The sequence below is a fragment of the Pantherophis guttatus genome, chromosome 6, assembly GCF_059756535.1.
Source record: "Pantherophis guttatus breed Tessera chromosome 6, ASM5975653v1, whole genome shotgun sequence".
NCBI lineage: Eukaryota > Metazoa > Chordata > Lepidosauria > Squamata > Colubridae > Pantherophis > Pantherophis guttatus.
The window spans coordinates 94048916-94074653 of NC_142068.1; the positions used below are offsets into that span (position 1 = coordinate 94048916).

A 25738-nucleotide genomic window follows, 5' to 3' on the forward strand; every position below is an offset into this window, starting at 1 on the left:
TTTGCTCCACAGGTGTGTGGTCCATAACCAACCAAGAGCTGTTCCTCTGATAAAGTCAGACTTGTGGAAATTAGAGGCCTTAAAAAGAAGATATTTGAGAGAAGTACCTTTACATTTGTACCAGTTTCAGTAAGCAGAAAAAAAGCTCTGATATTATTATTATTATTATTATTATTATTATTATTATTATTATTATTATTATTATTATTATTATTATTTGTATTTCTATGCCGCCCACTCTCCGAGAACTCTGGGTGGCTTACACCAAAGACAGTATACTAAATAGCATATTGCTCCCTAACAATCTGGGTCCTCATTTTATCCACCTCGGAAGGATGGAAGGCTGAGTCAACCTTGAGCTGGTGAGATTTGATCCGCTGATCTGCTGAACTAGCAGTCAGCTGAAGTAGCTGCACTACAGCACTCTAACCACTGCGCCACCTCGCCTCTTAATTTTAATTTTCACCTAAATTATCTCTTTCGATTCTGTTTAGAATGCAGCATCCAATTCTTCCTAATATAAACCCATCCAATCTTCTACTACTGGCTGTGGAAATTATTCAGAGGGACATTAGTATTTTACCTAAAAAATGCTACACCCTTTTAGCTTGTAGGGATTTAATTCAGATGGGGGCTTTGACAAAAGCAGGGAGGGGGCCCCTGAGCTGAGCTTTGCCAATGAGCTCTTCCGTCCCACCATATTAATGGTGGGAACAGCTTGTCCTTTTTAAGTAGTAGATCCAACCTAGCAAACGAGCAGCTCTGAAAGATCCATGCACTCATTAAACCAGAGGATCTTTTAGATAATGGATCAGAAGACGAATCTGTGCAGATAGATGTTCATTTGCCAGGTGAGCTCAACCCCAACATCTGGGGCCCCTGATCAGCTCTGCGGGAGGCCTTTGCAAAGTGAAGCTGCTTTCCTCTCACGTCCCCACAGATGAGTTAAAATATGGCTTTGTTTAAAAAGGTTATATAAAAAAGGTTCTGGAGAGGAGAATCGCTTGAGCCCTTGCGGTATTTCCTGGGCTTAAGGATGCGGCCAATTTGTATCTTCACTAAAAAGAGAGAGCGGGAGGGAGAGAGGGGGGAGGGAGGGAGAGAGGGAGGGAGAGAGAGGGAGAAGGGCGGAGGGAGAGAGAGAGAAGGAGGGATGGAGAGAGGGAGGGGGGCCGCAGGAGCTGTGCCAGCATGCAGGAGGCTGTGGTTTGGAGGCCTCCCTCTGGGCGCAGGGCTACGGAGAGTCAGATCAGGGCCTGGAAGAGGGCTCCCTTCCTTTGCTTGTCCCCTCAGAGTCACGGCTTCTTCGAGGGCTGCTCTCACTCCGCTTCAGAGAAGAACCACTGGACACGTCCGCCTCATCCGGGCCAACGAACAAGGCTGCCCTGCTTTCCTCCTCCTCCTCACGCTGAGCCGTGGCAACTAAAGGGTCAGGTTTCACTGGTGAATCAATGCCTGGCACATTAAAGACAACACAAAAGGGTCACAAAAGTGGAGCTGGGCCATAGCACCGGCCCCACGGATGAGACCTTCATCCCCCCGACATGATCCCTCCTTTGTTTACCAAGTGAAGCTTTAAAAAAAATGGAACAGCGGAAGTTCCTTGAGAAAAATAATTAGCACTTCCTAATAATGCCTGAACTGAGGTGCCAGGCACTTTCCTATGCCAGAACCATAGCTCTTCTGAATTTGTATTAATCTAAAACAGGGGTGTCAAACTCAAAGCCTGCGGGCTGCATACAGCCTGCGGGGCCGTCCTGGAAACAGTGAAAGACCGGCCTGTGGTGCCTCTGCCACGGGCGGCCCTCCTGAGCTCCATTTTTACTTGCGGAGGATTGCAGGAGGCCGTGGCAGCTGAAAATAGAGCTCGGGAGCCCATTTTCGCTGGCAGAGCGCTCGGGCCACCACAGGCACCCCCAACACAAGTGATGTCAAGCTGGCCACGCCCACCCTGGCCACGCCCCCAGCCCCCCCACGGTCAACCCTGATGCGGCCCTCAATGCTGCTACCGATAACCTCCCACCGGCCAATACGCTCTCACAGAGAGGGCCTCCTCAGGGTGCCGTCGGTCAAGCAATGTCGGCTGGCAGCCCCCAGGGGGAGGGCCTTCTCTGTGGGAGCACCGGCCCTCTGGAACGAGCTACCTCCCGGAATACGGCTGATTCCAGATCTCCGCACTTTCCGTAAGGCCCTGAAGACGTTTTTATTTCAGCAAGCCGGCCTGGCCTGAATAGGTTTTAGGGGTTAGTTTTTTTAATTGTATTGCTAGGGGTTTTAAATTGGGGCAGCCGTTTAATTTAATTTATTCTTAATTATTTTAACTTTTATATTGTATGTTATTTTAATTCTTGGCTGCCCTGAGTCCCTTCGGGGAGAAGGGCGGGATATAAATTTAATAAATAAATAAATAAATAAATAAATAAATAAATAAATAAATGAAATCGAGTTTGACACTCCCGATTTAAAAGAAATATCTGCAAATAATAATTCTAGACCAGCTGAGTTTGAAGGGGGACAGTCTCAGAAATACTTGACAATATAATATTGTCATCTATGCATTTTGGTTCGTGGGGCTTCGCCTGAAAATAATGCACTAATTGAGGTGGACTAGGTGATCTCCAAGCCCCTTTCAATCCTAAAATATTATGGTCTGTCAGTTTTGGATCATCTGTGGACCTCAGGCAGCAATTAAAGAAAAACAGGAACATCCAGAAAAATCAAAAGCACCCGGCTTGTCAAAAATAGGGGATCAGCCAGCCCCAAAGATCTCTTTACCTAATGGGCTCCGAGTTGCTCATCTCCCCAGAGCCCCCCAAAGGGAAAGAGGTCCACCTGCTTGTCCTTCAGCCCCTGCAGAGCCCAGCTGGATGGATGAGGGAGCTCCAAAGGCTGGTCTGGCCTTGCTCCTGGGGCCCTGAGGTTGCTCGCTGGCTCCAACTTACTCAGCTCTTGGTAAACCGAAGTGGCTTCTTTGGCCAAGAACAGGGGTGGCTTTTGAGGGGACCCCGTCTCCATCCTCATGAACTCTTCACAGCAGTGCTTCCACTGACCTGGACAGAAATCAGGAAAGGAACCAAGTTCATATTCTCCATGTTTAAATACTAGCCAACATAATTCCAAATAAGCATTTCCCCCATAAAAACGTGCTTTTATAATCGCACCTGATTGACAGGTAAACCGAACTTCCCTTACGGCGATCATCTCTTACAGCAGGGGTCAGCAATCTGCGGCTCTGGAGCCGCATGTGGCTCTTTCCCTCCTCTGCTGCAGCTCCCTGTCACTCAAAATAGGCATCACAACCACCAATGTGTGACACCTGCTGGCACGCAATTTATTGAGCTTTTCAACCCCCAGTAGGCCAACCATGGATAAATCCAAGAAAAGTTTCAGAAGAAAACAGAAGATTTAATTCAACTACATATGCTAGTTTTGTGGCTGCTCAAGAAATAGTCAGGCACGGGAAGGGTTTTGTGGCTCCCGGTGTTTTCTTTTCTGTGGGAAATGGGTCCAAATGGCTCATTGAGTGTTTAAGGTTGCAGACCCCTGGCTTAAGGTAAAGGTAAAGGTTCCCCTCGCACATATACGTTAGTCATTCCTGACTCTAGGGGGCAGTGCTCATCTCAGTTTCAAAGCCGAAGAGCCAGCGCTGTCCAAAGACGTCTCCGTGGTCACGTGTCTGGCATGACTAAATGCCAAAGGTGCATGGAGCACGATTACCTTCCCTCCAAAGTGGTCCTTATTTTTCTACTTGCATTTTTTACGTGCTTTCGAACTGCTAGGTTGGCAGAAGATGAGACAAGTAACGGGAGCTCACCCCGTTACGCGGCACTAGGGATTCGAACCACTGAACTGCCGACCTTTCGATCGACAAACTCAGCGTCTTAGCCACTGAGCCACCGCGTCCCTTTGATCATCTCTTAGGTAGCCATAAAGCCGCTGAATCAACCACAGCCAAGCTAACTGATATTTCATATTTCCAAGACAAGATGTGGATAATTGCAGTGGGTGGCCCAACTCCGTCTTTACCATCACAACTTTATACTTCGTTGTTATCGATCTGACATGGCCATTTATTAGCAAGGTCCTCGGGAAGCCCTAATCCCTCCAGAGACCATTATAAACAAGTTTTAATGGTCTCTGGTGACGTGGTGGTTAGAATGCAGTATTGCAGGCTAACTCTGCCTACTGCCAGCAGTTCATTCCTGACCAGCTCAAAGTTGTTTCAGCCTTCCATCCTTTCGAGGTCGGTAAAATGAGGATCCAGATTGTTGGGGGCAAGACAGGGGTGAAATGCTATCGGTTCGGGCCAGTTCGCCCGAACAGGTATTAAAAAAATGCTACCGGTTCAATGAACCAGTAGTAAAAAATGCTTAAAAAGTAAAAAAATAAATAAATTCCGAAGATCAGCTGAGGAACTGGTATTTAAAAATGCTTTAAAAAGTTTAAAAAAAAGTTTCAACGATCCTGCGTCACTCAGCTGATCTTCGAAACTTTTTTTTTTTTTACTTTTTAAGCATTTTTTTAAACTATCAGTTGTGGTAGTTAAAAATGCTTTAAAAAGTAAAAAAAAAAGAAAAAAAAGCAGGAAATCCAAAAGTGTGTGTTTGCACATGCATGCACAGCGTGCATCTGGTGTGCACTGCACATGTGTGCATGCGCAGCATGTGTCCAGCATGCAATGTGCATGCGCATGCACAGCATGCATCTGGCACGCACTGCGCATGCGTGGGAAGCGAACCAGTGGTGACCGGCGGAGGATGTCACCACTGGGGCAAGATGATCACTCTGTAAAACCGCTTAGAGAGGGCTGTAAAACCCCTGTGAAGCGGTATATAAGTCTAGGTGCTGTTGCTATTTGGGCTTTTGGGCCCTCCCTCTGAGGGGGCCGATGTCAGCGTTTCAACGCTGGCATAGAGAGCAGAGGAGAGCAAGAGATAAACTCTGAAACTTTTGCCTGCTAAATCCCTTTGAAGTTGGGTTGTCGTGGAAATGAGGGGAGGGGGCACATTCCTGGGAAATGACGAGAAAAGAAGTCTGAAGAATGACTTGGAAGACAGCCAATGAGAAGCAGAGATTTGGGGATCGGAAAGGGAGGGATTGGGGGACAAAAGGTCAGTCTTGTCCGCGTGGAATCATGATCCGGTGGCTGTGCTCAATTAAAGAAAGATTTCCTTAAAGATTGGCAGTTTGGAAATTTATTTAATTTTGAGATAGCATCGTAGTCTGACAGCCTGCATAAAGCCAAATTGTGCCACTTTTGTCAGATTCCATTGTGGCTACGGGGGACGGGGGACGCAGTTTTGCAAATGTTGGGGCTGTTGTGCAAGGGCAACTTCCCTCCAACCACGAAAAAAGGAAGACGAGCCACTTACTGAAATCAAAAAAGTGCTGCGAGAACGCTTCCATCCACTTGCAGAGATCCTGCTGGCTTTCTGCTTGGAAAATCCGAGCTGCGTCCTCGCCAGGCTCAGGGTTGATCACGGAGAAAAGGTTGGCCTTTTTCCCAGCCTCTTCATCCACAGGACGAATGTGAGTTTCCTAAACGTTACACAAAACCGTAATGTTGCCGTGCGCACATTGTGTGGTCTCCTTTAACCTGGTTTCAGCTGAAACATAAACACACAACACACACAAACACACACCGGACTTTCTGCTCTTCTCCATGTCCATCCACCCCAGCAACCATTCAATGTGCAGCTTTATTTTTTTTACATCTTATTGTCCTGGTGGGAAAAAAATAAGTAGATGTCCCAAGAACTGACCATCCATCAAATGGTCTAGCCTAAATGGCTCTTAATTGGGATTTTAAATTTTATAGACTTGGTGGTTTTAAATTGGGAAGCCAATTATTTAATTCTTTTTAATGATCTTAACTTTTGTATTGTATGTTTTTTAATTTTGGCTGTTCACCGCCCTGAGTCCCTTCTGGGAGAAGGCCGGTATACAAATTAATTAAATAAATAAATAAAAAACACGCAGAATATTTTCACAGATTTTTAAAGAGGCTCTCCTGGAAGAGTGGTTTGACATCCACGGATTTCTGTTTGTAGCTTGGTCTGATTCATTTGCTCATTTAAAACTTTCATTCTAAAAATAGAAGATTAAGTAATGCATCCATAAATGTTGGCCTCCGGTTAATGCAGGTAACCATAGATACCAGTAGAAAACTAAGCCAAGCGGTTTTGCATTCAACAGGATAGAACTGTGGGCCTCCCAGTGGCAAGAATTCATTTAGCATCTGCACCGTGCAGGGGTGAAATCCAGCAGGTTCTGACAGGTTCTGGAGAACTGGTAGCAGAAATTTTGAGTAGTTCGGAGAACTGGCAAATACCACCTCTGACTGGCCCCAGAGTGGGGCGGGAATGGAGATTTTGCAATATCCTCCCCCCAGGAATGGGGATTTTGCAGTATCCTTCCCCTGGAGTGGAGTGGGAATGGAGATTTTGCAGTATCCTTCCTAGGGGTGGGTTCTACTTACCTTTACTTCCGGTGCGCAACAGGAAGCTTCTGCGCATGCGCGGATCACCAATGACAATATCCGGGGTGGGGGGGTGGGCGGGGTCTCCCGCTGGTTTTACTACCGGTTCTTGTGAACCAATCCGAACCGGGGGCGACTTACCACTGATCCTTCCCTTGTCATGCCCACTAAGCCACACCACGCCCGCCCGCCAAGCCATACCCACAGAACCAAAAAATTGAATTTCACCACTGGCACCATGTCTCGTGCCACAAATGCTTTTACGAAGCAAAAGCTGTTCTCTGATGAAAACCACTTTATTCTTCTTTTGGTTATTCAAGGAGTGGAAGATGCTAACTTCAGCAAAAACAGGCCCGTCCTTCTGTAGCTGCAATGCAGTCATGCAGCAAAGGGAAAATGTCCAAGGAACAGCATATTAAGGATCTTATTTCAAAGCAGCGTCTGTAGCAGGATACAGATTTAAGCAAGCAGCGAAGTGCTCCCCAACTCTCCAAGTTGGTTGGTCATAATACCGTGTTTCCCCGAAAATAAGACCCTGCCTTATATTTTTTTTTGAACCCTGAAATAAGCGCTTGGCCTTATTGCCATGCACTCAAAAGCCCGATTGGGCTTATTATCAGGGGATGTCTTATCTTGGGGGAATCAGGGTAAATGCCTAAATGGGTTCCAGAGCCAGACACGGGATGGGTGGAGAGAGGGAAGGAGGGGGAGGGGGAGGGGTGGTGCTCTTCTACTAAATTCCCTAAGCTGGGAAAATAAGTTTCAACCAAATGCCCAAATCTGGGAAGCTCTTTGGCCCCAGCTCTAGTCCATTGTGAAACGGGGTCAGTGGGTGGACACTTTCGCTGCTCCCTGCTTTTTAAGTCCGCATTTGTCACCCAGGACAATGCCACCCTTCATACATATAGGCATTTAACCAATGAAACATGAATAAAGTGTAACAAGACCCCGACAATTAATTAATTAATTAATTGATGATTAAACAATGCTTGGCTTTACCCGGTTGATGGGAACGGACAAGGCCGGCTCCGCATCGGCCTCTCTTTCTTCGGGGGCAGAGAAGCAGAGCAGCTGTCCCCCTCTCAGCACACAGTATCGCCGCCTCCAAGTCTCCCCTGGGACGCCCCCCGATGGCTGTAAGAAATGTCGTCGGTCACAGATCGCCCCCCCCCAAAGATTATTTCACCCTCAGGTGAATTACAAGCCCTTATCGGGAAAGGAAAGCTGTCAACGAATGGCCTTCGTGACTCTGATGACAGTATTTTATTAAGGGCGAAAGCGAGTCTCAAAAGGATCGATTGGGACAACCAGGGGGCCTCTGGTACTCCCCCCACCCACCCAGAGTCCCACTGAAAATGCTGCTTGACAAATGAACGACGGAGGCTCGTCTTCTCTCTGCTGGGCGCGTCATCCAGTCTCTTCACCTAAATTCACAGGGCGCCTGGACCCTTCCTGCACCCACAAATATACTCCAGTATATACAAATATATACTGACCCAATATAATCCAGACAAAACCTTTCACTAAAAGGACATAAATCATGGACAAAAGAGTAGTGGCCTCCAGGGCATTTGTTGGAATGGCCCCCTTGGAGAGAAAGCAGCAGAGATAAAATCCAGATATTATAAAAGGAGGCACAAATTGAAGAAATTCTCTCCCTGAGGAGCCACGAGGCCCTTAAAAATGTGTATTAGCTGGAGCTTGTGTTTTGGTATTCCCAGTGGGAAGAGGCTCCCCCAGGTGGGCATGGCCTCTCCTTCTGGGGGAGGTCTTCTGGTCCTCCACCCTCTTGTTGTGGCCCGCCAGCAGAACTGGCAGCAGAGATGGACAGTGAGGAGGTTGGGGAGGAACATGGGCCAGTCCTGGAGTCTGGGGAAGGCTCTGATGAGGGCTCTGTGCCAGAGGCAGAGAGGAGGCCAGGGCCATATGCCAGTTATCAGCTGCCTTCGGAGTCAGACATCAGTGAGGGAGAAGAACAGCTGGAGCCTGTTCCCAGTGTGCGCATGCACAGAGTTGCCAGACGAAGGGAATAACTAAGGAACAAGGGTCGACTTGGGAGTAAGGCCATAGGTGGACGATGAAGGGCCCCTCCCAGAGGGAATAAAAGACGAGCGAAAGGGGAGTGGAGTTTGCAGGAGACAATTAGTTTGTTCCTGCATTCTTGCCAAGTATTGCAGCATCTGAAAGATATCAGCCTGGCCACTCTTCAAGCCTGATAAAGGCCAGTAATTGTGAACTATCTTGAAAGACTGTGGGAGAAGAAAGACTTTGCTGGAGAGGAATTCACTGTAAATTAAATAAAAGGGGTTTATCAGGACGAGGACTCGGCTTCATGCTGCTGGGGAAGCCTCCTTCCGGCCAGGGCAAGGAGCAGAGAAAGCAGGAGGACCATCCCTTCCTCGAGAGAGGACCAGATCTGCTGCCTCTCAGTGTCCAGCATGGAGGGAGGGATGGAGGGAGCTTCCACCTTGCTCTCGGCATCCAAGGGGCAGTCGGGGTTATCAGTGCCCTGAGAAGAGACCGACTGCCCTGCAGGATCCAGCTGAAAATGGCAAAAGAGCTGCCAAGTCTTCCTCAAGATTGAAGAGGCATTTAAAAAGGCCGCTGTCCAAACGAAAGGCCCATCGGGCATTTTTACCTGTTCATTAAGAAATCCGGTCATGGCATCCTGGGTCATGCAGTCCGGCTGAGCGACCAGGCGGCAGCACATGGTGCCATACAGCGGAAGCCAAGAAGGAGAATCCTCTGCAAAGACAACCCAGGACAAACCGGCCACTTAGACCCCATGCTCCTTGGCCAAACTCACACTGAACAATAACTGAGCAGGTGCGGAGCAAAAGAGCCACGTCCTGATTTATGAATTCACTCCACGGGTGAGATCTCTAGACTGGAAGAAAAGCCACAGGGAAATGAGGCTCGTGCCAGGTCCGCTCCTTCACCGGGAGATTCTCCCAGGCCAGAGTGGGGCACAGGGCCTCCTCTCATTTCCATGGGGTGGGAGAATCCAAAGATGGCTCCCAGCCTATCGGGTAGCCAGTGGTCTATGGGCTTTGCACTGTGCATTTACTTATTAACTGAACCATCCTTAAGGCTGCCTATCTCAGCCTAGTCATCCTGGGTAGCTGACAGTACATAAAAATATGAAGTGGAGCAAAATAAACGCACCCAGCGAAGTACCATACAATCAATCCTCCAAACAAAACTCACCCACAACATCTGGCAAAATATGCACCCAAAGCTCAACTAACATTCTGGCCCAATTCCGGTGGGAAACATCAATTTTTCAAAGTCTTCTGGAAGATCAACTCTCACAATCCAAACTTATTGGGGCATCTTCAGAATTTCTTCCTCAAAGCAAATATTTTCACACGCACAATATATATAGTTACGCCTCCACACCTCTGGCCCAAAGCAAAACAAAATAAAAAGGAATGTGACCCTCTTGCAGCTTCCAAGCAGAAGATTTGGCAGGTCTTGTTCTGCACTGCCAGAAATTGCACAGGTATAATATAGGTCCATGATGGTGAACTATGGCACACGTGCCCGAAGTGGCCCGAGGAACCATGTCACCTGGCATGCATGGCATCACCCATTCCTGTTCCGGGTTTCTGGCACGCATGCGCGCGCGACGATCAGCTGGCCTTTGTGCGTGTGGCAGTGCCGGAAGCTGGAAGAGCTGATTTCCCATTTTCCTGTGTGATTTTGCTCGCTGGCCAGCTGATTGTTGTGCGTGCATACAGGTCAGAAACCCAGAACACCAGCTGGCTGAAACCGGAAGTTCATTTTTGGGCACATGCATGCCCCCTGGGCAGCTCCTCTTCCAGGTTGTGGCCCAGATGAGCACACATGCACGTACATGCTCTGTTTTTGGCATTCGGTGCCGAAAAGATTCGCCATCACTGGTATAGGTGGTACCTGGCTCAATAGTAATAACTGTGAGAGGGACCTTGGAGTCCTAGTGGATAATCATTTAAATATGAGCCAGCCGTGTGCTGTAGCTGCCAAAAAAGCCAACGCAGTTCTAGGCTGCATAAACAGAGGGATAGAATCAAGATCACGTGAAGTGTTAATAGCACTTTATAATGCCTTGGTAAGGCCACACTTGGAATTCTGCATCCAATTTTGGTCACCATGATGTAAGAAAGATGTTGAGACTCTAGAAAAAGTGCAAAAAAGAGCCACAAAGATGATTAGGGGACTGGAGGCTCAAACATATAAAGGACAGTTGCAGGAACTGGGTGAATGTTTTCTAGTTTAATGAAAAGAAGGACTAGGGGAGACATGATAGCAGGGTTCCAATATCTCAGAGGCTGCCACAAAGAAGAGTGAGTCAAGCTATTTTCCAAAGCACCTGAAGGCAGGACAAGAAGTAATGGGTGGAAACTAAACAAGGAGAGAAGCAACCTAGAACTAAGGAGAAATTTCCTGACAGTTAGAACAATTAATCAGTGGAACAACTTGCCTCCAGAAGTTGTGAATGCTCCAACACTGGAAGTTTTTAAGAAGACGTTGGATAACCATTTGCCTGAAGTGGTGTAGGGTTTCCTGCCTAAGCAGGGGGTTGGACTAGAAGACCTCCAAGGTCCCTTCCAACTCTGTTATTCTATTCTAAATTTATGCTGACATGTCTCCCAGAGACCAGCGGAGAGCAGACATTCCCGTCCGTCTGATACTTCAAGGAAACACAGAATGAGGCGACACAGGACAAGGGCTTCCAGGCAGCCCCAAGAGAAACCTCTGAAGGAAGGTTGCTCTTCTCCTGGCTTCTTCTCTCCCTCCATACAGATGTCCAGGGAGAAAACTTTCCTGAACTCAAGACAGGAACACAATTCCACCTGCATGGGTTGCAGTGAGAGAAGGCGCAGCACAAAAAAATGCACAGCTTCTCCAAAGACAACTTGGAAGGATTTGAAGGGATTCAACATTTTCAACGTAACTTACCGTTTCCCAGGAGTGTGAGGCTGTGGGCGTTGAAGCCATCCTTGGCGTTCTCCAAGCTCAGGGAGGCAGAGGCCAGCAAGCTGTAATTCACGCCACTGGTTAAGAGAGAGGAAACACTCACAGATGGATCCAATGGCGGTCTCTATACATTTTGTCAGAATATAAATATTCATAGACTGGAATAGACATGACAACAGGTCAGCCAATGGGGACTGTTTGGATAGACATGGCAACATGGCCTGGTCTGAATAGGTTTTATGGGTTAGTTTTTAATTGTATTGCTAGGGGTTTTAAATTGGGGCGGCCGTTTAATTTAATTTATTTTTAATTATTTTAACTTTTATATTGTATGGTATTTTAATTCTCGGATGTTCACTGCCCTGAGTCCCTTCGGGGAGAAGGGCGGGATATAAAATTAATAATAAATAAAATTAATAATAAATAAAATGAACATGTTACACCACTCCTTCGCGGTCTGCATTGGCTCCCGGTTGTCTTCCGAGTGCAATTCAAGGTGCTGGTGATCACATTTAAAGCCCTACGTGGCCTAGGACCAGAGTACTTGCGAGACCACCTCCTGCCACCGGTGGCCTTCCATCGCCTGGTTCGCTCCCAGAGGTGGCTTCCTCAGGGTACCTTCGGCTAGACAATGTCGACTGGTGACCCCTAGGGGGAGAGCCTTCTCTGTGGGAGCCCCTACCCTCTGGAATATGTTACCCCTGGAGCTCCGGATAATCCCCGACCTCCGAACCTTCCGCCGGGCCTTGAAGATCTGGCTCTTCCAAAGGGCGGGCCTGGGTTGACTCTATACTGATTTTGTAGCTTTTTATATTCTTAAATCTTAAATTTGAATTGGTATTCCCACGTTTAACTTTATTTATTGGATACTCTGTTTTCATTTGTCTTTTAACTTTTGTATTTTCTGTCTCTTATGGTTGTGAGCCCCCCTGAGTCCTTCGGGAGAAGGGCAGCATATAAATCCAATAAATAAATAAATAAATAGCTAGACAGGTCAGCCAATGGGGACTGTTTGGAAACTGAAACATGGTATTTGTTTGTATGGGGCCATAAGAGACAGTTTGGAGCCTGGGCGTGGCTTAGACTTGCTGAACTGTATATAAGAGTTGGTTTGGCCTCTGTAATGGGTGCCTCTATACAATATATTAGCCTCTGTCTCTCTCTACTCTGTAATGACTTGCTTCTATGAATATGGCTTCTGTGTACCTGATTTTGTATGCTGATTTCTGCTGTATGGTATTGTATCTAAAGAAGTTTCTTATGTAGTTGAATCCTCCTGAATTGTCTGATTGCAACAAACTCTGACACATTTGGCCTTTGCTATTTGTACCTCTCCAAAAAGCAAGGGGAGAATTGGTGGAAAAGGACAGGGGCGAGGAGGGGGAGATCACCAGAAGGTAGTGCTTGGAGCATCCAGAGCACATCGGGGGCTCACAAGGCTTGTGCGAATGACCCTCCTGTCCCTTGGCCTCTGCCACCTTCCCCCTCCCAAATTCCTCTTTTGCTTTGTGGCTCAGTTAGAGCCGAATGGAGGGCCAGTTTTCCTCGACCAACAGCTTCCTTCCTTCCTGATATGCTGGCGCTGCCCAGGCAGCCCAGCAATCATCACTGGGCACTTTATCAAAATAATCAAAATGCATTATCAAAATAACCCTGTAGCCGAGTTTTTATTTGGAATTTGCACAGCACAAGCAGAGACTGTATCAAGGATCCCCTGGCTATTTATGGGGGGCGGGGGGGAGAGGGATGTTGTTGACTTAGCTGCCCATGAGTTTAGGAGCTTTTCGCAGCTCCAAAAGCGATAAGCAAGAAATTCATGGTGGTGTATTTGGTCTCCTCTGTGTTTCCTTTGCGGTTTCCCTTTTGCGAACACAGAGGGATTTTTTAAAATTCTGCTTTTCTGCCCACAGACCCCAGAACCATGTAATATAAGGATGAAGAATGGCTTTTTCAGCCCATAAATTCAAAGTGTCCTACATCAACCTATTTTTTTTTTTAACTTTTGTCACCATGGAGAGTCATTGGAGTACACAATGAGCACAGATTAACACAAGCTGCTCGCTTTGAATATATTGTCGCGGCCCGCCAGCTGCCAGCAGAGCTGACGGCAGACTCGGACGATGAGGAGGTTGGGGAGGAACTTGGGCCAGTTCTGGAGTCTGGGGAAGGCTCTGATGGATGCTCTGCATCAGACGCAGAGATAGAGCCAGGGCCCTCCGACATTTCCCAGCCACCAGAGAGGCAGCTGCCTTTGGAGGCTGATATGAGTGAGGAGGAAGAACAGCTGGGGCCTGTTCCAGAAGTGTGTATGCGCAGAGCTGTTAGGAGAGGTGAACAATGGAGGACAAGGAGTTGACTAGGGAAGCAAATCATACGTGGATGCTGAATAGCCTTCCCTGGCTGGGGAATAAATAGAAGGAAAGGGGAGCAGTTGTCGTAGGAGACAACAGTTCGTATTTCTGAAGATTTTACTCATTGTATTTCGTGCATCAAAGATTGCTTGCTAGAACTTAATTTACAGCTTTGCAGCTGGGAGCTCACGCCTTGCAATTATCGCAAGGAACTGATAAGGTCTGTTACTGCAGTTAACTCCTTGCAGGACTCTTGCCTGGATTTTTTGGTGGGTGAATGCAATTAATTCACAAGAGGTAAATAAAGAGGGGTTTTTCGTGACAAGGAATCTGTTTTTTGCTTCTGTTAAGGCTGGGTCAGAACATACATTTAACTTCAAAAGACATTTTCTTTAGTGTCTGAAGACAAGAAGCCTCTGAGAAACACCCGTTTCTTTACAAAAGGCAGCCACTGCCCAGGTGGGCATCACTAGGTGGCACCGTCTTAAAAAAAAGGAGCGGACAGGTTCCCTTCCAACATGAGTCTCTGCAGAATTGTTATTTTTACAGCAATGGGCCTCCTTATTCCTTTGTTTGTCCTCTGTTGTTTTATTTTGGGAGCCTAATTAACATCAAGGGACGTGGTGGCTCAGTGGCTAAGACGCTGAGCTTATTGATTGAAAAGTCAGCAGTTCAGCAGTTCGAATTCCTAGTGCTGTGTAACGGGATGAGTTCCCGTTACTTGTCCCAGCTTCTGCCAACCTACAGTTCGAAAGCACGTAAAAAATGCAAGTAGAAAAATAGGGACCACCTTTGGTGGGAAGGTACCAGCATTCCGTGCGCCTTTGGCGTTTAGTCATGCCGGCCACATGACCACGGAGACGTCTTCGGACAGCGCTGGCTCTTCGGCTTTGAAACGGAGATGAGCACCACCCCCTAGAATCGGGAACGACTAGCACAGATGTATGAGGGGAACCTTTATCTTTTTAATTAACATCAAGGCTTATTTGCTTTCATTCAGGCCTTCGTGAGGTTCTTCCACAGCCATTCCTGTACAATTCTCAAAGCATGTACACAACAAACACATACACAGCCCAAACTCCTGGATCAAAGAGAATGGCAACTGGGAGACCCCTGTCCTAAAGCCCCCTGCCCCTCCCAACAGCCTGAGCCTCACGTTCCTCAGAAGGAACCGCAGAGCAAGGATGAAATGATGACCATCGCTGGACCGTTTCCACCAGCCCCTCGGAGGGAAATGTCCAAAAACGGCCGGTTCTCCTCCCCCGGATTCTGTCGCTAGGCCATCCATTCAAGCAATCCGTAACTGACTTTTTTTGGATAACCTTTTAATAGCAGCGTTTGAAAGTCTTTGCGTGCCGAATGCTAAACGAGAGATCCTCGTTGCCAAAGAAAACAAACTGCTTCATTATTGAAATATGCTTCATGGTAACATTTTCCTTCTAAAACTCTCTTTTGGGGGAGGGGGGAGGGCTAACTTCCTCATGCCATTTCCTAAAACTGTCCCGAACTGCCAGTTTCTTCGTACTTCAGTGCTGGTGGTTTCAAATTTAACTGGCTAATTGGCGGGGCTAGCAGTGTTTGCTCAAACGTTTGAATCCGATTATTGCCATAAGTCAGGGGTGTCAAAGTCAAGGCCCAGGGGCTGGATGCGGCCCGCGGGGTACTTAGATGTGGCCTGCAGGGTCGCCCTGGAAACGGCGAAGGACTGGCCCGCAATGCTTCTACCAATGAAAATGGGCTCCCAAGCTCCGTTTTTGGTTGCCACAGGCTCCTCAACCATCTGCCAGTGAAAAATGGAGGGCCCTCCTGTTTTCACTAGCAGACAGTTGCAGGAGCCTGTGGCAGCTGAAAACGGAGCTTGGGAGCCCGTTTTCACTGGCAGATCGCTCAGGTGACCACAGGCACCCCTGACAGGAGTGACGTCGAGCTGGCCATACCCACCCTGGCCACGCCCATCCCAGCCCCCCGAGATCCTTGGGGCCCCACAACCCTGATGCGGCCCTCAATGAAATCGAGTTTGACACCCCTGCCATAAGTGGAAGCATCTTTGCAGAAAGAGCGCGGCCTTACTCTACCGAAATGGGAACTCTTACTCTTCTCAAAGCGATTTCTGCAAGACTTTGCCTCATTCGTGCATTAATTAAGACCCTTCCTGGCTCCATCTCAAGGAGCACTGATAGATGCCCTTTGGGCTGCCCCTCCTCTGCTGATTCCCTCAATCTACTCTTCGCATCCCCCGCCCCCGGGGAGCATACCCTAAGGGGAAGCTACTCAGATAAATTGCTGCCCTGGGTTTCCAAACTCCTCTGCCAGCCATGGTGCCCATTGAGGGCCCATCTTGCAAGGCCTGGCCCAGAGGCTGCTGGACTTCAGGGCCTACCCCAATGAAAGAGCTCTCTGTGCCCCCTGCCCCACATGGAAAGCTCAGGTAAGGCCTTTGACAGGGCCTTTCTGAGGCCTCGCTCCATTCAACAGATAAACCACCCTCTGCACCCCGAAGAGGACAGGGGCAACAAGCCAGTGAGTCAAGGGCTAAACACTAAACCTTGCAAGCATGTCCATCGGAAAGGCAGGGAAAAAGAGGCTGTGGTTCCATTGTAACTTCTCTGTTGTGCCAAAAACATGTCCTTTCTCTCCGTGCTCCGGCAGACATCTTGCGAGATCATAAGGTCAGGCGTGTCAGGGAAAGCAGTGTTGTGGCCCCTCACCACACTGAGGACACCCCTGCCCACCTCGTTGAGAAGAGTGGCTATGCCAATGGAATGGAGCAACAAGCCATAAATAAATACTTTCCTGGGAGAAGTTAGTCCCCAAAAATGAATGAAGCAGATTCGACAATGAAGCAGTTTGTTTTCTGCATTAACCGGTCCAGACACACTCACCACCTCCAAGCCCCCGGATTCCCCCACTGGACTTCCTGCCCCGTTATGTCTCCTGCTGGGCGGGGGAGAGCATCCCACCAAGGGACATATTGCTGGCACAAGAGACAAGAGGATCTAAACCAAGGACCGCCAACAGGGGTGGGATTCTACCAGTTTGGACAGGTTTGGGCGAACTGGTAGCTCCGACGATCAGCTGGGAGCGAACCGGTTCGCCCCGACAATCAGATGTGCCCACCTTCCCGCCTGCGCTATTTTCCTAGCTTTATCTTCTTAGGAGATTCATGTGGTAGAGTGGACTCCCGCGCGAATCAGTTGTGTTACTCCTCCGAAGAAACCAGGAAGTGAAGATTTCTTTGAACTGCACACATGTGCGTAGCTGCACAAATCGCACAATCACTGAACCGGTTGTTAAACCGGGAGGATCCCACCACTGGTCGCCAACCTTTCGGACCTCAGGGACCACTAAATTCATAATTTTAAATCCCGTGGACCACCAATATGAATTTTTTAAAAAGATAAATAGTATTTAGTGCAATATTAAAAAATGGAAATAAATTTTCTCGCGGACCACCAAAATTTTCTCGTGGACCACCAGTTGGTGACTGCTGATCTAAAACACTTCCCCCACTTCAGTAGAGACAGAAAGTAGATTTCTGGGGCTGAACGGCTCCATAGACGGAAAGCACCCTGAGAATCCACCCACCCCATCTGAAACAGTCACGTCCCCCCCGCCATCAGAGTTCACTCACTGTGTGGCTGTTTCAGTGAGCAGGAGAGTCTCAACATCACTCTGGTCCAAAGCAGAGCTGAATTTCTTGCCGGCACTTTTTCCCAGGGAGTTCTTCAATTTCTTCACCAGCTTCCTGGGGGTGTTGGTGAAGGTCAAAGGGTCTTCCCCACAGCAGCAACTGTACACCTCCACCTTCAGCTGGAAGTCTGGCCCAGCTCCCTCGCTAGACAGAAACGGGGGCAGGTTTCAGAAGGACGACCATAATTTTTTTAAAAAAGCTACTACTTCTGTTTTTTGTTTTTTGTTTTACCTTGGCTGCTGTTCCGTGGAAATGCTCCCAGCACAATTTAAAGTAACCCCATAAAATCCCACACATAAAATATGAAAAGCACAGAGCAGCGTGTGCAGGAAGGAATCAGCAGACTCAAGCAAAGTTAACAGTCCCTAAATTTGCTAGAAAGAAATTTGAAATTTTGAAATTTCTGAAATTTGCTCAGAAATTTGAGAAAATCTCTTTTCTCTTTGAAAAAGCCCCCCACCCCACCCCCGGTGCACATTGCTACAGCCCAGTTTCGATTTTTGAGGGCTAGAGACCCCTTGAAGGATTCCTCAGCCCCCAGTCCCCTCTATTCCCAATGACATTCTCAGCTGCTGTTGTTTTCAGGTTCAGGTGGAGATGCCTCACACAAAGCTTACGTGTTCTAAAATTTTAAAATAGTGGAATTCGTTCAAGACTTTGGGTGCCCTTACTGGTTCAGGAATACTCACAATTTTTTTTTTGAAATTTTTTATTAATAATACAAATTAAAAACATTGGACATGGCGTGACGTCTCCGGTTTAAACATTTTCATCAAGTTTTACCTTGAAATCGATACAATTCCTTATCTCTATACAAGTTTTACACTATTTATCACATTTCAAACATGTAGATTCTTTCATTTGTGAAGGTTACATCAATACCAAGTTCGTTCCTTTCTATCACAGAAAACTAACATAAAAACTTCTAAACATTCAACTCGTCAATACTCATTTATCCCAGCATTCCTCTTCCTGTCCAGCCAATAATAAAATTTGTTCCAGACTTTGTAATACTCTGTTTTGTTCTTATCTTTAAGTTCCAGAGTCAATCTGTCCCTTTCTGCACAAGTTAATATTTTAGCTAATACTTCTTCTTCTACGGGGGTCTCTTTATTTTTCCATTTTTGTGCAAAAGCCAATCTTGCCGCTGTTAGAATATGTAACATTAGATATATTGTACCAGGGGTGGGTTCTAAAATTTTTTACTACCGGTTCTGTGGGTGTGGCTTATTTTGTGGGCATGGCTTGATGGTCATGTGACAATTCTTTAGGATTTAGCAGAGCTACTGGCCTACCAGGCTTTTAACTGCTTGCAGAGCTGTACCGGTCTACCCATTTATTTTTGCAGGCACTGGTCTACTCATGTATTTTTGCAGGCACTGGTCTACCCATTTATTTTTGCAGGCACCGGTCTACTCATTTGTTTTTGGAGGCACTGATCTACCACCAAACTGCCTTTTACCACTGATCAGCTGAAGGGCAGCCCTTTGAAGCCCCGTGGCAAGAGTTTAAACAGTTTTTCCTTATAGCCCATCAGATGGGACTCAGGAGGCAGCAATAGATTGGGCGTGGGGCCAAATAAAAGGTAAGAATAACGCAGGGGGGTGGATGGGGGCAGAACTGGTTCGGTGACGTCATATCGTCACCGCTACTGGCTCGGCAGAACTGGGCCGAACCGGGAGGAACCCACCACTGTATTGTACCCTTGTTCTAGTTGCCCTTTATGATACCCAGGAAAAATAAATCCAGTTTCGATTCTATATTTTGTGTTAATATCTCTTAATATGCATTAATATCTCTGCCAAAATTTTGTAGCTTTTGAGCATTCCCACCACATGTGATAAAAAGTCCCTGGCACTGCCTCACATTTCCAACAAATTGATGAATATTTTTTGTTTATTTTGCTAGTCTTGTGGGTGGGAGATGCACCTATAGAACATCTTGTATAAATTTCCTTTATACATAGTAGCTAGAGTAACTGGAGGAATACTCACAATATTGTTGCATTTTCTAAACAGATGTCCGTTGCTGCCTTATCCACAATAAGCAGGTCTGAATCATACACCTGAGCTCCTATTTTGAATAAGCAAAAAACCGAGTAACGTTCGGTTCCTGCAAGGAAAAAAAAAAGGCTTCAAAATAATGTGTTGTGTCACACACTGTACAGTATGTAATTACTTATTTATGGGATTTACTGACTGCTTCAATCTTAGGGAAGTGAATGAAGCATAGTAATAAAATAAAAGTTTGTAAACAAGAATCAAGAGAACCAGTAACTGGTTTGATGTCCTTAATGTTTATACAACTTAGCAAATTCCTCACTTTACAAATGAACTTTAAACAGATCAGAAATTCATCGAGGTTTCTGACCATACATTACATCTGGAAGTTCAAACTCTTGAAATCAACTTTGTCACAAAACGATTACCGTATTTTTCGGAGTATAAGACGCACCTTTCCCCCCCCAAAAAAGAGGGTGAAAATCTGGGTGCGGCTTATACTGTGAATGTAACCTCGCCCAGCTTCTCAAACGGAGGTTTCAGAGGCTGAAAAAAGCATCAGAAATGAAGCTTCAGAAAAGAAGCCCCCAAACAGAGCTTCAGAGGCTTTTTTTCTGAAGCTGTTTCAGAGGCAGGAAAAAAAGTTTTTTCTGAAACAGAGTTTTAGAAGTTTCAGAGGCAGAAAAAAAAAAGCGAGGCACAGAGCTCACAACCAAGGAACCTGTTGCTAAAATTCACCTCTGATTGGGGGTATTCCGGGAGGCCGATGCACCTGCCAATCAGTTTTTTTCTTATTTTCCTCCCCAAAAACTAAGGTGCGTCTTATACTCCGGTGCGTCTTATACTCTGAAAAATATGGTAATGAAAACACACCGAGAGAAAATGTACCAACATTATGAATGCAGAACGAGGAATTGGAGTATTTGGTTGTGTGAGCACCTCTGAACTTACAAAAACACGAAGTTAAGAGCCATGGTGGCGCAGTGGTTAGAGTGCAGTACTGCAGGCTATTTCTGCTGATTGCCGGCTGCCTGCAATTTGGCAGTTCAAATCTCACCCGGCTCAAGGTTGACTCAGCTTTCCATCCTTCCGAGGTGGGTAAAATGAGGACCCAGATTGTTGGGGGCAAGATGATCAATCTGTAAAACTGCTTAGGGAGGGCTGTAAAGCACTATAAAGCGGTATAAAAGTCTAAGTCCTATTGCTATTGCTATAAATCCATCCCCGGGGAGGGGAAGGTGGAAAAAACAGAGCAGGGCTAACCTCGAAGGCCTAGCATCTCTTCCAGCTACAGCGCTAACAGCAGACAAACTTTCAGTTGTTTCACTTGCCAAGTATATTTTCTGTCACTGACAGTTCAGCACTTCCATGGCCAAACACATGGAAGGAGTCACTTCTGTTACTGCACGCTTTTCTGAAGAGCACATGTTCAAAAGGAAAAGGTTCTCATCAGCCAATTTCAGCCAGCTACAATTCACAAGCTCAGCTATAAACTGACACTTACAGACCTCGCCTGTGAGAATAAATGCTGGATGATGTTTTGTACTGAATTAGCACCGATGAAAAGCTTCAGCTTGGCTAAAGAGGTTGCATAACCACCCAAAAAATAAACATACGTACTGTCTTTGCTGTTGAAATGATGGGAGTTTTTCCACATCAACGGAATTCGCAGATCTAAAACAAAGAGGAAAAAAAAAAGTCCGTTGCACTTCTAACACAATCCAAAAATTCAGAATAGAGTCTATTTTCTACTTTTTCTAGAAATGTTCTATTCTCGACATTCAGTGCTAATTCAGTGTTAATAAATGCTGGCTGCGGAATTCTGGGAGTTGAAGTCCACAAATCTTCCACAAGTTGCCAAATTTGGAGATCTATACCTTACTACCATGAGGTGTGGTGGCACAGCGGTTAGAATGCAGTACTGCAGGTTACTTCTGCTGACTGGTGATTGCTAGCAGTCCGGCAGTTCAAACCTCACCAGCTCCAGGTTGACTCAGCCTCCCATCCTTCCGAGGTCAGTAAAATGAGGACCCAGATTGTTGGGGGCAAGATGCTGACTCTGTAAACCGCTTAGAGAGGGCTATAAAAGCACTGTGAAGCAGTATGTAAGTCTAAGTGCTATTGCAATCAGGTTTGGTGTGAAAGTAGCGTTTGGAAAGAAAGTCTTCGGGTTTTGATTTTTTTGCTTACTTAAATTATACCGAAGTGATTCCCTCTCTACACTGAGACTGGAAGCAAATTTTTGCTTCCTTTCTACTCAAATTGGCACTGAAAATGTAAAACTATACTTTTTACAGGAGAATCGCAAAATTTGCATAGGTGCAAAAACCTTTTAATGTTAAGATAATGGACGAATTTACCCTCCAGGCCTAGTCTCATCAGAGCCAAGGAGATGAAATTGGAGCCAGCATTTAAGTGGGAAGTGGCATCAGTGCGAGATACCAGCCCGATCAGCATAATTTACAGCTAGTCCTCGGAGTTACGAATGTAATGGAGCCTGCCTATTCCATTTGTAGCCCAAGGATTCATGGGAATAAATCTCGTACCTTAAACAGGATCACTCCCTCCTTTCGCCCACGCATTTGCTAATTGAATGAGGGGCTCGTTAAGTGCGCATGAGGTATTTCGGGGTGGGGAAGACTTACTTCAGACCACCCAAAGCCTCCCCTGACCTCATTTTCCCTCCCTTGGGGTCCCCACAATTGCTTCTTCCCCCATCCTGCCACGCCTGGTGATTTACTTTGTGAAGATCTGTCTCCTCTCCAGCTTGTATCTTTGCTTGCTTCCTCCTTTCTCATCCGCAAAGGGCTTGAAGAAGGCTTTGGTGATGAAAAGGAGGCACGAAAGGCCACATGTAGCCCTCCAGGCCTCCTTTCCTGCCTCCAGAGCCCTCTTCAAGCCGTCCGGCAATGAAAAATGCAGACTGAAAGTGCATGCTTGAAAAGGGCTCTTGTTGTGGTTTGCCAGCAGCCTGCGGAGCTGGCAGCGGAGTCGGACAGCGATGAGGCTGAGGAAGAACATGGGCCAGTCCTGGAGGCTGGGAGAGGCCCGGATGAGGGCTCTGCGTCGGAGGCAGAGATGGGGCCAGGGCCATTGGGGAGTGATGTGTGGCTGACAGGAGAGAGGCAGAGGAACAGGAGGAACCTATTCCTAGTGCACGCATGCGAAGAGCTGCCAGAAGGCAAGAGCAGCTAAAGCAAAAAGGGCGACTCGGGAGTAAGGCCAGGAGATGACTGGCCCCTCCCATAAGGCTTAAAAGACCAGCAACGTTGATAGTCTTGCTGCACTTATCACTTATCTCTTGTCGATGTCTTCTGCTTTTGAACTTTTGCCAAGAGAAGCCTTTGGCAGTTTACCTAATTATACCAAGGTTGGTGATTAGACTGAAGAATTTGTGTTATGAAGAGTTTGTTTTAATTTAGTTTGGACTATGCTGAGAATGAGTTAATTCTCAATTGTTCTAATAAAGTCTGTTTGTTTTGGAACTCTTTGCGTCGATTACTACCTACTTGGGCCTGGGTCACAACAGCTCTGGAGGTGACAAAAGAGGCCTGGAGAGCTGCATGGACCTCCTTTTCATCACTGAAGCCTTCTTCAAGCCATTCACGCGTACTTCCGGTCCACATTTTTTTGCCGCCGAACCGCTTGATGGGGGGGGAATAGGTGGGGTGACTGTTGCAGAGCCTTTGAGGTCGTTCGTAAGAGCGAACAACTGCCGTGGTGCTGCAGCATTCATAATTTTGGGACCTGTCTGTAAATGCTAGGGGGCGCTTATCACGTAACTTCGACCATTCGCTAAGGGAACGCTTGTAACCCGGGGATTACCTGTATTATGTTCACCAGTTGCAGACAACAGAAAACAAACATACCTGAAATGCCAACCTTCCCTCTACAGGCTTCACGATCTTTAGCTGCAACATCTGAACCTCTAACAAAAGAAATCAAAAATACTAATTAGAAAGAAAAAAAAGTTCATCATTTTCTTTCCCTTCTCTTCCAAGATAACCTCATCAGTAATCAAATAAATGGATACCACTAATAATTTAAAGCTAAACCTTTTAGAAATTTAAAACCACCGACATTTTTGCATCCATTAAAACACATTTGTCTCTTATGCAAGGAGTATAAATCCTTCCATTCCCCACTATCCTGTCAGAGCTGAAGAAGCTTCTTGGATGAGAAGAGAAACATCTTCAAAGAAAAACAAGAAAGTCCAGCTGTCTCCTGAAAAAGCACCTTTTGGACAACCATGACCTGGATGACTTGAGAAGCTCTACAGACTAATAGAGGGAGAACTGTGAGAATGACCCTATCAGACCCCCCCTCCCCCCCATTAAGGGACTGTTGATGGTATGAGCTTTGGCCAGCAGATGGCGCCAACCCATCATTTGTAACAGGAAAACGGGAAGGGACAGATTGCAAATATTGAGTAACCAAGTCACCTCTTGCTCATTGTTACCTTTATCTACATCTCTCTTTATTTGACTGTGGCCTCATTGTGTCTTGATATGGTCATTTGAGAAACCTACAAAGTTACTTTGCCATGCAGCTCTGTCTGGTTAAATCAATTAATAATCTCCAGTCCATCCCTTCCAATTCTGCTCTCCTTGCAAAATCTCCCTTGCAATTTCTTTTGTTTTAAAAACACCTCTTAACAGTTGCAACCCTGGAGCTACTTTGTTCTACCCTGCTATCCTGGCTAGAAAGTTTCCACTGACTCAGAGAGGAAGGGGAGATAAATAAAGCAGAAGGGGTCCCCAGGAGGGAGCCTAGGCCAAACAAGGGGAAGCAAAGAAAAGACCAAGGAGGGGGCGGAGAGGGGGGAGAGGCAGGGCCTGGCAGACCATCTGCCGCAATCTGGCCTGGGACTGCAGAAAAACATGTGTGTGTGTGTCTTTGTGTGTCTGTGTGCGTGTGTGTGTTTGCATTGATTGGGAGGGCAGAAACTTTCCAGGAGGATCTTTCCAAGGCTCTGTGTTGTGTGTGTGTGTGTGTGTGTGTGTTGTCTGTGTGTGCTGACTGGGAGAGAAGAAACTTTCCAGGAGCATCAAGGCGTTCTGTCTGTGTGTGTGTGTGTGTGTGTGTGTGTGTGTATGTTGTGTGTGTGTGCTGACTGCCAGAGAAGAAACTTTCCAGGAGCATCTTTCCAAGGCTCTGTGTTGTGTGTGTATGTGTGTGTTGTGTGTGTGCTGACTGGGAGAGAAGAAACTTTCCAGGACCATCAAGGCGCTATTTGTTTGTGTGTGTGTGTGTGTGTGTGTGTGTGTGTGTGTGTGTGTATGAGAGAGAGAGAGAGAGAGAGAGAGAGAGAGAGAGAGAGATTTCCCGCTCCACCGAGCCTCAGAAGCTGCAGCAGGAGCTGCCCCTGCTTGCCTCTTGAATCAGGGCATCTGCCCAAGAGCTCCGGCCCCGGAGTGGTGGTGGTTGGGGGGGGGGGAGGCTCGGCGGCTCCTCACGAGGCTCTTCCAGATTTGGGGTTTCAGGCCGCGTCTCCCCCCACCCCCACCCCTCCACCCCCACGGGGGAAGAAGCTGCTTGAAGGGAAGCGCGGCCCGGGAGCTGCCCGCCACTGGCCCTTGTGGGTCTCTCACCGTCCCGCCGACTCCTCGCTCCGCCGTCGGAGCTCCGCGCGGAGGCCCCGCAGGCGGCCGTTGCAGAGGGCCAGAGCCTTGGCGGCGCGCAGGGCTTGGTCCCGGCTGGTGCTGGCGGCCAGCAGTTTGCGGAGCCCGTCGCGCATCCGCGTCTCCATCTCGAGCTGCTCCTGGGGGGCCCCGAAAGCGGAGGGGGAAAGCGTGAGCGGAGCGGATCCCGACAACCGGCAGACACGCGTCTCGCGTCCCGTGTCCCCCCGCTCCCCTCCAAGAGGCCGGGCTCCGTCGCAACTCGAGCATCTGACCGTCGCAACTCGAGGAACCCCCGGAAACGTCCCTCGTGCGTCCCCCGGGAGGAGAAGGCCGAGGCCGGCCGCGGGTTTTCGGCAGCCGGTTCTCGGCAGCCCCGGCCACTCGCCTCCCGCTCCCCCCAGCGCCCCGCCGCTCACCTCCGCCATAGCCGCCTTCGCTTTTCCCGCCTCGGCCGCCTCGCCCCGCCCCGCTTGGCTGCAAAGCCGAAAGGGCCGGGCTGCCGGGCTGCGCTTCTCGCCCCCCAGCTCTGCGATCGCCCCGTGGCCTCCTTTCCCTCCCTCAGCCTTGGCTCGGCTTCTCCCGACCGCCCACCCACCCACCGCGACCGCCGCCCTTGTGTGTGTGTGTGGGGGGGG

General features: G+C 47.7%; 1 protein-coding gene across 3 annotated transcripts; it reads right to left on the bottom strand.

Annotated features, from left to right (window-relative positions):
- Positions 1–893: 893 nt before the first annotated feature.
- Positions 894–25616, bottom strand: RTKN2 (rhotekin 2). Of its 3 annotated transcripts, none has more exons than XM_034435395.3 (12): positions 25520–25616; positions 25071–25240; positions 23349–23407; positions 21100–21153; positions 19474–19591; positions 17420–17623; positions 11420–11514; positions 9117–9223; positions 7478–7612; positions 5373–5538; positions 2943–3050; positions 894–1455 (listed from the first exon to the last, which is right to left on the bottom strand). In XM_034435395.3, the coding sequence occupies exons 1-12, from the start codon at positions 25526–25528 to the stop codon at positions 1250–1252; spliced, it is 1431 nt and encodes a 476-aa protein (XP_034291286.2). In that variant the 5' UTR covers positions 25529–25616; the 3' UTR covers positions 894–1249. The 3 variants fall into 3 exon arrangements, with proteins under 3 accessions (XP_034291286.2, XP_087728033.1, XP_087728032.1); XM_087871906.1 differs by having other exon boundaries at positions 1301–1455; positions 2833–3050; positions 25520–25597; XM_087871907.1 differs by lacking the exon at positions 7478–7612 and having other exon boundaries at positions 1101–1455; positions 25520–25597.
- Positions 25617–25738: the final 122 nt, after the last annotated feature.

Coding starts and splice junctions, on each gene's coding strand:
- RTKN2 (XM_034435395.3), bottom strand. Junction 11,515..17,419: donor CTCACTGAAACAGCCACACA/GTGAGTGAACTC, acceptor TCTCTTAACCAG/TGGCGTGAATTACAGCTTGC. Junction 7,613..9,116: donor CCGGATTTCTTAATGAACAG/GTAAAAATGCCC, acceptor CATTTCTTACAG/CCATCGGGGGGCGTCCCAGG.